The sequence below is a fragment of the Anoplolepis gracilipes genome, chromosome 7, assembly GCF_047496725.1.
Source record: "Anoplolepis gracilipes chromosome 7, ASM4749672v1, whole genome shotgun sequence".
In the NCBI taxonomy this organism is placed as follows: Eukaryota; Metazoa; Arthropoda; class Insecta; order Hymenoptera; family Formicidae; genus Anoplolepis; species Anoplolepis gracilipes.
Window position 1 is genome coordinate 12626824 of NC_132976.1, and position 16657 is coordinate 12643480.

Sequence of the window (16657 nt, forward strand, 5' to 3'; positions counted from 1 at the left end):
TGAAGCGATCTATAGTGCTGTTTCATTGAAATACCTTTTTATTTAAAAATGGCACGCAAGAATAATTTAGCTATCAAAACGTCAATGCGAGACAAAAAGAGCGAGAATGATTTAGACAATGTAAGATAAAAAAAGAGAGCATAATGACAAAGTTCTTATTCCTACCGCAGGCGCAGCTATGATTGTCACCACCATCAACTCAAACTTTCTTGGCGACTACTTGGGAGCTTTAAATTCTATCCATTTGTTCCCAAATAACAGCCAAATAGTTTTAGCAACTACGTAATTATCATTGCATATAGATATTTACACATATAATATTCCTATATTTTTTCAATTAAATATTAGAGATATAATAATTATCAACACAATTAGAGCATTTTTGTATTATTGTAAACGAACACAGTGAAAGAGTTAATTTTCAATACTAACTTGTTTGTGAAAGTTTTCTTGGTCTCTGCACGTAATTTTTTTTAAATAATATGGATATCTAGAAACTTTTTTTGTAAATTCAAGTATTTGAGATCAAGAAATACTAAGCTTTAATTTTGTAAGAATTTTTAGTAACTAAGTGAAAACTTACAATTTATTAATTACTTGCCGATTAAACTTTCCTTTAATGATTTAATACAATTATTAGTAGATAATTCCTTATTAATAATAAATAGATAAGTCTCTCGCTTTTCTAATTTTATTTTTCTTCTTTTAAATATTTATTTTTTTTTAATCTAAGGAAATACCGGAGTAGGTTTGTATTACCGATTAAAATCTAATCTAACGTAAAAAGTTTTGCAATTTATACATACAAAATAAGGTAAGTTCATACTAGTAAGGAAAAGAGATGGAAGAAAAGAAAAGGAGAAATGTATTTTATATATGAATATACTTTTTATTCTCAGTAGCTATATGAAAAGCACTGCAATACTTTCAATTAGCCTGAATGAAACTGACAGCGAATTTGGTCATCTGCACTACATCACACTAGTGCATATTAAAGGCTGCTATATGTATATGAAATATACATATAATAATATATGTACAAACACTTTAATGATGAAATAATAATGTATGTTTTGGTGAAAAAAAATGTAATTATCAATATATCAATGATTGAACATCATGTAATATATCAATGATTGAATTTTAATTACTTAAAATGTTTAGGTATTATTCTTTTTTATTTAGGTAACTTCATGTACAGTAGTCTTTAGTATGCATTATTATAATATAATAACTGAGTATAATATTAGTAAAGTATAATAATCGAATTCGCTATAAGCTGTGATATCAATAAATAAAAATCAGTTTCACAATCATGTGTCGCATGAATTTTCCGCACTTTACATAAGCGAGGATGCAAATATGATTTGCATAATTTCTATCTGATAAGTTAGAAAAATTGTATGATCTATATAGAGTATTGTTATTATCAATATAAAATATTTGTTTGGTCGATTTATTAGCTACAACTAAGTTTTGAAGAAAAATATTTTAAAATTAATTGGCTGAACTTATTTTGTTTGTAATAATAAAAGTGCGAGGATACCAAATAATTGTTTTAGTATTATGGCAGTGATAGTTGTTTCTATATCTTACATCGATTTAGTTTAAACAACCTTCAATCTGCAGAATTTAACAAGATTTAATTTAAATTATAATTAACAATTAATTTGAATTTTTATCAGCAGATGAAACATCATGTAAAGTGAACACAATGGCACTAAAAAGTTACTTAATACCCGACATGACGTGTATTACATCGATCCCGTATGTACATGTATCTCGTTGCTATCGGACCGTAAAAATAGTACAACTAAATGTATAGAAAATCGTTTCTATGACACAAAATCATGTCGTGGTTGGTGGAAATAAAACATAGTACACTTGATTTTCACACACAATGGGTGCTTTGTATAACACAAGTCGACTATGATCACTTCGGTTAAACTGGCCAATAACATTTTTTCTATATTTATTATATTATACATTTATAATTATAAGTAAAAATTATTAATATAATTTTGTTGTTAATTATTCTACAAGTTAATTAATAATTAAATTAATCGGGACGTGTTTTAAAATCATAAGATCGATTTATCAACTCGTAATATGTCAACTTGTGTCATTTAAATGCATCCAATATCGACGCGCGCTTATGATGAATTTTTATAAGCGACTGTTTCATAATTTTTCGAAAAATATAATCTTTTGTACAATATTAACTCTACAGTTTAGCAACATATTATATATATATATGTATATATACATATGTATATACAGGATGTTTGGTCGCGACCGCCCCATAGCTCAAGGGCAGATAGAGCAGGTCAAACTGAACATAAAAGTTCTCTACCATTTTGCGATTTGCGCAATAATTATTAAACTATTAAATATAATTAAAAACGCTCAGCGAACGATATTATATATATATATACAAAATGTCCGGTAATAATCGCTCCACCTCTCTAGGGTTGGTAGAGCAAGTTAAACTGAACATAAAAGTTCTCTACCATTTTGCGATTTGCGGAATAATTATTAAAATATTAATTAAAAACGCTCAGCGTGTGAGCGCGCGCTGTATATAGCACTCAGCATATGTTTTTAATTAATATTTTAATAATTATTGCGCAAATCACAAAATGGTAGAGGACTTTTATGTTTAGTTGAACTTGCTCTATCAGCCCTAGAGAAGTGGAGCGATTATTACCGGACACTTTGTATATATTTGTAATATTGTTTGCTGAACGTTTTTAATTAATAGTTTAATAATTATTGCGCAAATCGCAAAATGGTAGAGGACTTTTATGTTCAGTTTGACCTGCTCTATCTGCCCTTGAGCTATGGGGCGGTCGCGACCGGGCACCCTGTATATACACACTCTTCAAAGAAATTAACGGGACAACAATTTTTTGTCGAAAAAATTGTCAAACTTTAAAGTGCTGTAACTTTGCGAGAAATTATTCTATTGAAACGAACAAAAAAGCAAATTAAAATTTGAAATGTCTACTTTGAGATTTACTTGAGCCCATGACAATACATTCATTAATTTTGAAGTTATGTAATTTTGAAGCGGAATAAAGCAAATAAGGAAATGAAAATCTCGACTTTAACGTATCGCATCGAGTGAGATGATTTTTTCTGGCTTATCAAACCAATTTCAGAAATTAGGACCCTATGGTTCGTCACTTCCACAGTATTTATCGACTCCAAACCCTCTTTCCTGTGTTTTCATCATCCCAACACAGAGAAAGAATCGTCTTCTTTCGTACTCTTTAACTACATACACGCACGTACGCGTACGCATGTTTGAGCTGTAGATGCGATGAAGAATACGTTCACCATATGCATATTCTGTTTAAAATTCTCTCACAAACTTTAAAGTTAAATATCTCCGTCAAAAATAATTTTAAAAAACCAAAGTGGATTTGAAATACATTTTCAACTTTTATTCTTAAGCTGGGGCAACCAAAAGAATGATTTTTAGATTATGTGCAGCCATCTTAATTTGTATTGTCAACGTACTGAAATTTTGAGCTGAATTCAAAGTGCAAAACGGCATGCAAAAAGAAATCATATCTAAAATTTAGTCTTTCTACTTGAAAGCTGATACTTTAACCTTCAAAATGTTTTTTTTTTTTCATTCCTGTACGATGATCTGTTCGTCTAAAGCTGCGGTCCTAAATGCGCTCACATCGCTATTAACGCGCTCACAATTGGTCCGATTCACTCCGTGAACCAAGTGACGTCATAGATTTTGTGACGTTTTAGTGATTACGGTGACCATAGTTGAAAGGTGGGTCACCGTAATCACTGTTACCGCGTGACGTCAGAAATGCGAAATTATCTACAAAGTGATATTTGAATCGGACCGCCTGTGAGCGCCTTGAACGTCGTAAGCGCTGTAAGCGCATTTCGGACCGCATATAGCCTATTAAAGTTAAAAAAGAGTTTTTTTTGTTTAAAGTGGAATAACTTGGCAAGAAAAAAATTGTATGACGAAAAATGAAAAACAAAATTAAAGCTAAAGGAACAGCCTTTCACTTGAAATTAGTTTGATAAGCCAGAAAAAATCACCTCGCATCGCACTTACTGCAATGCGTGAATTTGAGATTTTCATTGCCTCATTCCGCTTCAAAGTCACATAACTTCAAAATTAAATAAATGTATTGTTGTGGCCCAACAGGATCTCAAAGTAGACATCTCAAACTATAATTTGCTTTTTTGTTCGTTTCAGTAAGATAATTTCTCGCAAAGTTACAGCACTTCAAAGTTTGACAATTTTTCCTGAAAAAATTGTTGTGCCGTTAATTTTTTTAGGTGTGTGTGTGTGTGTGTGTGTGTGTGTGTGTGTGTGTGTGTGTGTGTGTGTGTGTGTGTGTGTGTGTGTGTGTGTGTGTGTGTGTGTGTGTGTGTGTGTGTGTGTGTGTGTGTGTGTGTGTGTGTGTGTGTGTGTGTGTGTGTGTGTGTGTGTGTGTGTGTGTGTGTGTGTGTGTGTGTGTGTGTGTACACCCTGTATATATATATATATACATATGTATATAATATAAATAATATGTATAGAAAGGAAAATACAAATATTACTTAGAACATTTCAAAATTTAAGTAAAAAAAAATCAGTTTAGGTGATTTAATCACGGATTAAATATAACATTTGAATTTACAAATATAAATAGTTTTTATAATATTATTTTCCACAAGTTTGATCATCAAAAGATAGCTTATTAATTAATAGATTTGTAGTTAGATCGAATTATTGTAAACTGTTAATGTCTTATCTAGGTTAAGCAAAGGTAATGTTTAAAACAAATTTTGTTACAAATCTTCAAGTGAAATTTTAATTTCTTGAAATTTAAGATAAGCAAATTTTGAAAGAAAAGGGATTCACGTTTGTTTGTTGTAAAGGTTGTTGTAAAGAATAAATTTCAATATTGATTAATTGGAAAATTGTAGAATTTATAAAAACTTGATTCTCTCATTCATGGTTGTTATAGGCATGAAGAGAAGAGAGAAATTAAAAATAAATTATTCACGACGAATCGAAAAACCAATGGGCGCATAACACGGATAAATGTTTGAATAATGAATCATCGTGGAATATATTGTAAAATCAACGCAAAAGTTTCTCCACGACAAGAACAAGCATTTGGCATTTTTTTGCTCTATATCTATACTTTTCATTATTATCGCTCAGTGTCTTTTATCTGCTTTTCTGAAGGTTTACTTGCATGTCGCTTTTACCCCAATTTTCCGTAAATGTCTCATTTTATCCGACATTAAAATGCCACAGGAATTCTACAATCTTTTTTGCGATTTCTCATCACATTTTTTTTCACAGCATAGTAGCTTCTGTATTATCTTGCTTTACATACACCTGGAAAGTTGATCGTGTCAAGATATTTTGAATTATAGAAATTATTTTCCGTCATTGAGGCAAAGTTGCGAACTTGTATAAATATATTTGTATTTGTCATTTGAAAACGATACAGAAATAAATTTAAAAAGAGCTAATAATAACCATTAAAAGTTGTAATTAATTTACGAGCATGATTCCGGGACATCAAATTAATTAATTAAATTACTTCACTTATAAGAAAGAAATTGAAATTAAATAAATACTAAAATAAGAATAAAAATAAGAATTTGTGAAAGTCGTATTTAATCAATATTTAATCAATCAAAAATGTATTATAAGATTTCTGATTATGCAATACAATTATATATTTAAGTCTATATTAGATATACTGATTGAAAGACCAAAGCAATGACGTTTCAATTTAATCTAAACAAAGAAGAAAAGAAAAAAAATAATGACATTAATAAGTAATTGAGCTTGTGAGCCAGGTGCGGTAAATAAAGTAAATAAAATAAATAAAGTAAATTTTCTTCTTTTGATTTTTCTTTATTGATAACTTCGTACGTTTTAATCTCTAGTTTGGAGTGATATGTCAGTTTAAGTTATAAGTTACATACAGTCTATCTCGATTTTAATAATGTGTTTGCAATCTTCGCTGGTCAAGAATTTAACTGTTCGACGCATCCATCGACGTTATATTCATCTTAATCATTTTGTATTATCAAGATGATGCTTCAAATTAGAGACCGAAACATACGAAGTTATTAGTAAAAAAAATTAAAAAAAAATTGTGTGCTTTATTTATCGTATCTGATTCTACTAATTCAACTCCTTATGAATGAAGTTATACATGAAAGTTTTTAATTAGATTTAAAAAAATAACGGGATTTAAGAAATTATGAACTTTACAGGACCCACTCTGGAACCACCATTACCCAGACGAAAGAAATGTCCAGAGCTTGCTTACAAGACACACGAGTTTATCACAGCAGCGGACGGTGGTGGTATCGATGCCATCGACTCGAACGTCGTAGCTGACAAGGTATGGAATAATCACTTTGTAATTCTTTACAATTCAGAGTTTAGAGCAACATTTATATAAATGAAAATATATTATCACACACACATACGTACAAGAAAAGTTTTTTTTCTTAAGAGCGTTTTAATTAACACATTACTGCCAGTTTACTCTTTTTTTTTATTAATAAACATTTGGTTTTATGCTACAATAATTTTTTATAAATAAACTTCAATTAATTTAATTGATAGAATAATCTATGAAAAATTTTTAACTGTATAATTCATCATTTTTAATTCAACCATTCCTTCCATGTATTAAACAACAAAAAGTTAATATTATTATTATATCTGTATACATTATATTATCTAATAACAAAATAATGAAATGCAAATTTTTTTCGATAAGTCAATTGCCAATTAAGTTAATCAAAGTATGGTCTCTTTCAAAGTGGCTTAAAAATTGAAAATCTATATAATAATTTTGGATGACTCTAATTATATTTTTTGCAAAGTTTTTCCGTTGCTTGATGTATGCAGAATTGACTTATATAACTTGTTTCTTTCGTGTTGACATCGCACGTGATTCACAGAACAGCAAACCAGTTTATTAACATTCAGAGTGTCTCAGACCACCCGTCCACACCTTTTATTTTGAAAAGGGATGATGTTAAGAAAAAAAAAGGGAAGATGTTATGAAAAAAACATTTATATATTTATCATGAAAACCTATCTGAAGATTTTGATGGTGGTACTTTCATAGTTTTGGCAACCGCTTGGAAATATCGGAAACGAGGGGACAACTCAAAAATTTTAAATTACAACATGGAACAACATGAGTATCATTAGATAGAATTTTTAAAAAGAAACAACTTTTGTTTGGAAAAAAATTTGATTTGCCCTGATATTTTTCTCACCTACGTCTCTTTAGGAAGGTAAAAAGGGATTTATAAAATTCTCAAAAATGAGAATTAAACACCTTGGTAAATACACCAAGAAAAATATATGCCCTGTGCACTTATCAATTTCACAGAAAAATTATTTTCTGCGGAATCGACGCATTAACATCCGCGTTTGACTCTTAGGATGCGTTTCCACTGAACGCGTCACGCGTCGCGTCATCTGCGTTAACCAATGAAAGTATCCCGTTTTATTACAGTCATAAATCATGCAATAAAATGGGATGTTTTGATTGGTTAACTCAGATGACGCGACGCGTTCAGTGGGAACGCACCCTTATTTGCCAAGTTTCTAATTGCTTGTTTGTAAACATTAAAAGCCTTATATTCGTAGTAAAAAATTGGATATTGTTAATAGCATTAAAGAGAAATTATTAAAAAACGCTTGCAATGATTGTAACGCTCGAACTTTTAAATTATCTTAAAATATCAATATTTTGGTACGAATTACGAGCCAAACATAAATATGAGTCAAATTCGTGATCACGGATTAAATATAAACACGGATGATTTGTCATGTGGTTTCAACAAGACGGTTGTTCGGCGTATTTCTCATTAATTGCAATTAAGGCGCACAATTAACCAGCTTTTACTTCTGCAGAAGTTTTGAGGGCGATTGATAGCATAAGACGAAGGATGGACAGGTGTCTTCATCAAGGTGGCAGGTTTTGAACACTTGTAATTTTTGATCATTTTCGAGCATCACAATAAATGCAAATGTTCTTTGTTCTTGATAACAATAAAAAATATCAAATTTTTTTCATACGAAAATTGTCCTTTTTTAAGAGCTCTATCCAATGATACCCATGTCCCATGTTGGGGATTTAAAATTTTTTAAAGTTGCCCCGTTTCTGGTATTTCCACAGGTTTCCCAAAACTGAAAGGAGCACTATCAGAAACTTCAGATAGGCTTTTATGATAAATGTCATTTTTAACTTCTTAGCATCACCTCTTTTCAAAATAAAAGGGGTGGATGGATAGTCTGAAACACGCTATATATTGATCCGGAGCTCTTTCTTAAATATTTAATATTGTTTAATATTTTGCTACATTTATTATCAGCCAAAACATAAAAAAAGGAAGAGAAAACTAAATAAAATTTATCAGAATTAAGAAATACAAAATCAGCACATAAAAAGTTTCATAATTTTGAAAATTTTTAACATTTTTATTCCAAAAATTACATATGTGTGTAACAAAAAAATTAAATAAAAACCTGTAAAATTTGATTTATAATTTTCAAACTGTATCAAAATATTAATTAAACTTAAAATATCGACTTTTGTACTACAGGAAGTCACGTCGACACTGCCACCAAGTCAGCTGAGCAAAGCGATATCTCGTATAAGCACCGAATACCGGCTGCAATTTGCTTGGCCTAGAAAACCTCAGCTGATGAATGGCGAGACTCAGGGACCGGTTTCAGCAGCAGGTGTTTCCGCGGGTACTACGGGCCCGCCAAGGAAGTCGCTCAGTATGGGGGCTCTTAAACAAGGCATGACAACTACTGGACCGGCACCGGTACACAAAAAACGACCAGGCGACTTCGACCATAAACGCGACGGTACTTATTTATCATAACTGTCATAACAATTTGCACATATTCCAATATTAATCACTAGATCTAGAAGAATGTGTTAGAAGTCAACAACTTCAACAAACTTGTATTAATTATATAATACTTGTGTGTTCATAAATTAATTCTTTTGTTACTAATGATTACTATAGTTTTTTAAAAAATGTAGAGACTAATGACATGAATAAAAATTTACATCAATTTTTCTTTGAAAAAAAATAAAAATTCTGTTTTAGTTCTCAAAATTTTTAATTTGCATAATTTGATAGCACTTAAATAACTCCTTGTAAATTTTGATGATTTTCTTGCTAAAGAGCAGAGAAAAAGGAAAAAGATAACTCGACACGAACTGTAAATGCGAAAGAAAGAGACAACATATGGTTTCTTGTTTTTTTTTCTTTTCTATCTGATTTTCATCGTCAAAATATTATAGATATGAAAAACGCTCGATTTATTCTTGCTATCTTTATGGATTAAGCTGTCAATATTATTGTACTATGTTATTTACAATGTTATTTATAAAAGGAACAAACAATTTCTTTACTTTTTGCCTTTCTTTTTCTTATTTCTCTTTTATATTCATATATATTATTATTTGATATAAATTATATCAATTTTATTTCTTCAGTGCTTTTAAAATTTATAATGTTTCTTCTTCAATCACATTTTGTTGCAAACAATGATGTAAAACACTTCAACTAGAAGAAGAGAAATATTTTTTTAAAAGAAAAAATTTAATTATGTCTAACAGCGAGATGGTATACATTATTTACATTATTTGTATTTTCTTTACATTTCTTATAGGGATTCAGGCGTCAGAACTGGAACCACTAGTAGGCAGCGGAACGGATGCAATCGACGGCATAGTACCAGAGGGCGACGAGCACGAAGAAGATTTAACGGATTTAAAAATAACTTTCAGGTCAGATTGTCACCCGGATTAGTACGTTTTCTCGCGTAAAAATTTCATAAAGGGACTCAGGAGAAAACGAAAAAAAAATTAAAAATGAGAAATAAAAGAAGGTATCTACGACGATTTCGATCGGTGTGAAGACGCGATAACGTGTGATAACGTGACACGATTACAATGACAACATTGTTATCAGTGATGACAATTACGCGATCATTACACGTAAAATTGATTATTTGCAGGAATAAAAAGTCAAATAAAATTGTACGGATATCGGACAATAAGATGCCGGGCAAATCGCAAGCAAAACCATTTCCCATGGCGGAGGTAATCGAGCTTCGGCGACTCGCTGACGAGTATAAGGTAATCTGTGGGATTCCGTTTCGTTATTTCAAAAGGATTTCCTTCAAATTATCACGCGCAGACTTTCTCCACGCAGTTTATCCCTCTTGCGTAAATAACTACCCCCCCCCCTACAATAGTTTCATATTCATCAATTGCATACAGTTTCTTAATTAATTTATCGTTAATTATCGAGCTTATTTTTCAATGGTATCAATAAATAATTTTTCAAAATCATATTTTGCATTATTTTCTTTTCTTTTAGATTTATTAAATTACTTTTTATTGTTTTATTTTATAAGAAATCTATGATTGAGTTGAAAAAGAATTTTTGGTAATTGTACAGAATAGCTACCTCACCTCAAAAATTGATAAAATTATACTCATTCGATGCGTTTTTGCATAAAATGAAAGAATCTGGCAGAAAAAATTGTCGCTCTGCACCACGAAGCGAGATATTAATTTTTAAAGATATCAACTTTTGAGGCTAGGATACCTGTCATATCGACTTAGTGTAGCGACATGGCCGTCCACTGTGGTCACGCGCGCATGCTCTGTAACAGCACGTGATGCATATGTGAAGTAAAAAGCTCGAAATTTGAATTTTGCAATATTAAATGAACAACAATGTTATTGTTAAATGTTGATACAGGAAAAGCAGCTAAGCTTAGATGTTCTTTCTCAGCATGTACTTTTTAGTTTATACACGATTCCACATAGGTTTGCGATTTTGTGCAAAGTAAGATTTAACTCATTGCAAATTTTTATCTTGAAACTTTTACGCAGTACTGTCAGCTTTAGTAGTTTTCAGGCCGTCAAGTTTTGTTATTTTTTTTTTTTTTATGTGGGAGAGCATGGGGACGGGGCTTCGTGCGTCGGGGCTTCCATGCTCTCCCACATAAAAAAAATAACAAAACTTGACGGTCTGAAAACTACCAAGGCTGACAGTACTACGTGAAAGTTTCAAGATAAAAATTTGCAATGAGTTAAATCTCACTTTGCACAAAATCGCAAACCCATGTGGAATTGTATATATACTAAAAAATGTGGTGACAAAGGATATTATTTGAAAGTAACATTCAAAAAGAATATCTTTAAATATATAATTATATATATTTTTAAATATATTCTTTTTGAATGTTACTTTCAAATAATATCAGTTTAAATTTCAGTTTAAATTTTGTGCACAGTCGTGCTAAGTTATTACAACGCATACGCATATTATTACAGAGCATGCGCGCGTGACCACAGTGGACGGCCATGTCGCTACACTAAGTCAATATGACAGGTATCCTAGCCTCAAAAATTGATATCTTTAAAAATTAATATCTCGCTTCGCGGGGCAGAGCGACAATTTTTTCTGCCAGATTCTTTCATTTTATGCAAAAACGCGTCGAATGAGTATAATTTTATCAACTTTTGAGGTGAGGTAGCTATTCTCTACAATTACCGAATTTTTTCTTTAGTTGTAAAAATATTCAATGTGAGAAAAAAGTTTACAATTTGCAATAAATATAAATCTTTGCAATAAATATTCATTTTCAATATTTTAACTAACAATAAAAATATCGGCTCTAGATTAATAAAAGAATTTAAAAACGAAAAGTTTATTAAATTTCGTATTTTGTTTAAGGCTCTCGAGAAGTCACCGCAGCCATATTGGAATCGTAATACGTCATAAGCGAGAAAAGTACTCTGAAAATTCTTGCGTGTCATTTTTAAATAAAAAGATATTTAGATGAAACAAGACTATAGATCGTTTTAACACACTTGTAAAATTGTCCGAAAAATAACAATAAGCTTTTCTCTCGACAGTTAATAAATAACCGTAAAATGAGCCTGTTTACATGGGAAAAAAGCGGTTTGACAGCTGTCTGAAGATGTAGAAAATGTTCCTTCCACATACTATATCCTTGTTAAGCTTAGTTTTTGGAGTATTTTGCAAATGTGCTGAAGCGATTTATCGAGTTGTTTCATTGAAATACCTTTTTATTTAAAAATGGCATGTAAGAATAATTTGATTGTCAAAACGTCACTTTTAAACGTTAATAGGAGACAAAAAGAAAAAGAATGATTCAGATAATGCGAGATAAAAAAGAGAGCATAATGACAGGGTTCTTATTTCTACAGCAGCTATGATTGTCACCACCGGCAACTCATTGTCAAAATTTCTCGGCGACTACTCGGGAGTCTTAAACATAAATAATTATCTCGATTGCTCAATTGTGTGTCCAATTCTTTCAATAATATGGGTAAATGTCTATAATAGCTACTGCAGCGAAAAATCAATTTTTTTCAATACCAATCAACAAAACTACTATAGAAATGGAATGTAGAAATGTTTTTAGGGAGGGGCAAGTCTTTTTTAAGAATTTATTCAATAATAAGTTATAGAAATGCCAAATTATACTGTCCTTCGAGTTTCGTTTACAAACATTAATTATTGTATTTGTTGCTTTATCTTTATATATATTTTCAATATTTACATAATACACACACACACACACACACACACACACACACACATGGGTGGGTGCGGGAGGGAAGTCAAAGGCCCCCCCTTGCACCCCCCCGTGTGTGTGTGTAAGGGGGGGCCTTTGGCTCCCCTCCCGCACCCACCCCGTCCACCTCGCTTTGCATATACGTTGCAAGACAAAGCAAAGTTCATATGGATTTGCAACTTTCCACGCGAAGCGAGGTGGACGGGGTGGGCGCGGGAGGGAAGCCAAAGGCCCCCCCTTACACACACACACGGGGGGGTGCAAGGGGGGGCCGATGGCCCCCCTTGCACCTTCCCTCCCATGTGTGTGTATGTGTGTGTGTGTATATGTCATAAAAATATTCCCTGGTTCATATTTATATTATTCCATGCAAAATATAAAAGTACGAACGAATAATTATGGCTATAACTTGTTATTGAAGCATTGCCCCTCCCTAAAAGCATGTCTACATTCTATTTCTATAATAGTTTTGTTGATTGGTATTAAAAAAAATTGATTTTTCGCTGCAGTAGCTATTATAGACATTTACCATAATATGATATAATGGAACGAAATATTGATCAGTATTGGTACAACTGACTTTTATAAGAAAAGTAATACAAATATTTTCCTTTGATAAGGTTTTGATAAGATTATTTAAAGAGTCATGGTCAGTCAGAAATTTTGAAACAATCGATTTTTGGGTTTTGACATTTTCTGTAAATATACATGTAGAGAATATTCCCTGTAAGTTTCAAATTAATCCGAATAAAATTGACGGAGTTACAAGCATTCAAAGTATGCACCGCGCTTGATCGTTAGGAGCAAGTATATAGTGCAACAACTGCACGCAGGGAAGAACGCTTCGTCGGTAGCATCAAATTGATGTTTTAGAGGCTACAACTTCTTCCGAAAATTTATTATACGACTCTGAAATGATTCTATGTAAGTTAAAAAAATGAATATTTTATTTAAGTGTAACCTGTTTTGAAACTTGAAACATGTTTTTCTTAAAACCGCATTTTAAAAATCGGTGATCAAGATAGCTCGCAAACTATTGCATCAATTAATATTATTTCAAATTTTACAGGTTTAATTCAGATATAAAACACTAGTTCTTAGAACGAAGGATTTTTTTTTCGATGTATAGTTTTTTTTTAATTGACGAAGAACGAGCGAGTTTTTCATCAAAAATCAACTTTAAACATCCACCATTTTTCTCCAAATCAATATTTCGAAAAATTGTTTGTTCAAGAACTAGATAATTTAATATATTAAATAAATCTTTGCCAAATTTTTATTTCGGATGATCCAAATCCGAGCAGCAGTGGTCACTATAAAACAAGTTTTTCAAAAGGACCTCCGAAAGAATTGTTATATCTTTTTTATTATTAATATTTTTATTATAGATTTAATATTTTTTAATTAAGAAATTATATGAAATTTGTAAAAACATACTCTTTTCAAATTAAAAACTTCTTTTTTAAGTCTTGCAGTTTTTGAGAAAAAATTCTCAAAAATCAGTTTTTTGGTTTCCTGACTGAACATGACCACAGTAGATGTTAAAGTTCTAGATAAAAAATAAAAGACATGTATCTTTATATTTATTTTTTTATATCGTTTTTCGCGATTCAGCGATTTTGCTCCGATATTTCTTTAAGATACTCAGGGTGTTTACTTTAATAAAAATTTCAAATTGAGATTTATTGAATTGGTATCGCACTAACAAGGGAAGTGTCACAACTGTTCGACACCGATTTGATTCTCCTTAAAATATGTTGTTAAACACAAAAATCTAAGAGACACGTATTTTTTTATACGTGCCCTAGTTCATGTTTAGGGAGTGAAACACCTCTTTAAAAAAAGCGGTATTTTCTTTCAAAGTCGAATATCGTCGAAACTATAAGAGATAGAAAAAAATTGTTAAATGAAAGTTTAATGGTTTGAAGAGTACTTTAAAGTTATGAAAAAAAATTTTTTATTTTTATTATTTTTTTTTTCAAAAAACGCCCACCACCCATATTTTTTTTCAAAAATTGTTAATTTTTTTTTACCAAATTAAAGCTTATTTTTTTCCGAATTCTACCATATATAATAAAGTTATTTTACGAAATATCATTTTTCGAAAATTAATTGAAGAGACTTACAATTTTTATTTGAAACATTTTTTTAAATTTTCAGTATTTGATAAAATAATTGCAAAAAACGTCAATTTTTTTTTGTATGTAACTTTTTAGTAAACAACGAGCGACGGCTAAAACCTTTTAAGCGTTACTGAGGGTGATGACCTTGACAACATATGTCAAGGTCAAAGACATCGGAGCATCTTCCCCTAAACAGGATATTTACCAAATTTTTTCTCATAACTTTAAAGTACTCGTCAAACCGTTAAACTTTCATTTAACAATTTTTTTCTATCTCTTATAATTTCGACGATATTCGATTTTGAAAGAAAATACCGCTTTTTTCAAAGGGGTGTTTCACGGCCTAAACATGAATTAGGACACGTATAAAAAAATATGTTTTTTTTTTTTTTAATAAATTATTATATTATTTATTAATTAATTATTATATTATTTAATAAATTAATAATAAAAAAAAAATCTTTTAGATTTGTGTTTAACAACATATTTTAAGGAGAATTAAATCGATGTCGGACAGTTGTGACACTTCCCTTGTAAGGAAATGTGCCTCGTGCATAATTCAGTTTAATTCAGTGTGAAAGAAAAATTTAATTTTCTTTGAAACTGACACATTACCATCCGCGTCTGGCTCTTACTAGTCCAGTAAATATAAATTTGTTTTACATAGAAAGTTTTACTAATTTCTTAGTTGTTAACATATCGATGTTGATATCTTTTGGTTTACATTAGCATCGTGACTGGGGTTGCGGTCTAACAGTCGAAGATGAAGCTTCATTGTGGAAACAAGTCTCCAATAATCATGCGCTCAACGCCCTATCTCTTGCCAGGCTAGTACATTATACTCCATCATTTTCTAATGAAGAACATGATTGATTTGTTATTGTTATTGTGCTATTACACGATTGATGTTTCTTGTGATTTTTCAATTTGCGATCTACGTCTGTTCTTTTCGCCAAACGCTTACTGAAAACGTGTAGTTAGATTTATCGCAACATAAATTGTCATAAAATATTGTTATCACTAAAATTATCAGCAGCAAGTATGTTTATTCAATGTAAATTTTCTGTCAATTAAATTTATTACAAACTTGTATATACTTTGTTTCTTTACAAATATATTTTTTAAATATGAAAAAATATTGTAAGTAAAAACTGAATTTGAAACTATTCTAAAAACATGTGGATTTGATTGCACTTTGCATATATGTATCACTCGTTAATGTACTATGAATAGTAACCATTACATATATCTTTTTAAACAATTCGTATCATAATGTAAATAATTTATTGTTTCAAAAGTTGTCCACATGTTTGAAGAGATGTATGACGATTGTATATGTGTGCGCGTGCGCGCATGTGTGTGTGTGTGTATGTGCGTTTAAGCAATTTGAAATCTTACTGACAGATTTTGTATAAATAAAAATGTCAAATATTTTAATGTCGGAGATGTTGCTTATATTTGTGTCAATTGTGTCGTGTAATTATAAACGTTATTTACTACAGATTTATGTCGTTCACTTGAAAGGGCGAAAGCAGTCACGATTTTGCAGAGAAAAACTCACAGATGTTTGAGCGTGGTCGCACCTTCACACTGATTTCGTCGTAGTTAGCTAACTTATCTATTTCGATGCAAGTGTAATTGATAGTTGATTTAATACGACTCTAATACAACCGCCCTTTGATCGGCTCTTTAGATCGGTTACCAAGGAAGAGAAGGAGAAGGAGAATAGAAAGGTTGCACCGATCGCCAACATGATCGCTACAATGCCACCAGCAGGTCGACCATCTTCGGTGCAAGCTAGACCGGTACATGGTATATTGCAGGACGACGCCAAAACGGTATGCGAATCTCTTATTGAATATATTTTCATAAAATA

The 16657-nt window shown here is 31.0% G+C and overlaps 1 protein-coding gene across 11 annotated transcripts in view; it reads left to right on the forward strand.

The window, feature by feature from the left end:
* Window positions 1-16657, forward strand: part of LOC140668164 (uncharacterized) — a 73292-nt gene that overhangs the window by 32548 nt on the left and 24087 nt on the right. For 10 of the 11 annotated variants that reach the window (XM_072896873.1, XM_072896874.1, XM_072896884.1 and 7 more), the window contains 6 exons: window positions 6265-6395; window positions 8623-8893; window positions 9710-9827; window positions 10058-10178; window positions 15511-15608; window positions 16475-16619. In XM_072896873.1, coding sequence (XP_072752974.1) covers window positions 6265-6395; window positions 8623-8893; window positions 9710-9827; window positions 10058-10178; window positions 15511-15608; window positions 16475-16619 — 884 coding nt within the window. The remainder of the gene's footprint in view (window positions 1-6264; window positions 6396-8622; window positions 8894-9709; window positions 9828-10057; window positions 10179-15510; window positions 15609-16474; window positions 16620-16657) is intronic. The other variant, XM_072896883.1, reaches the window with a different exon arrangement.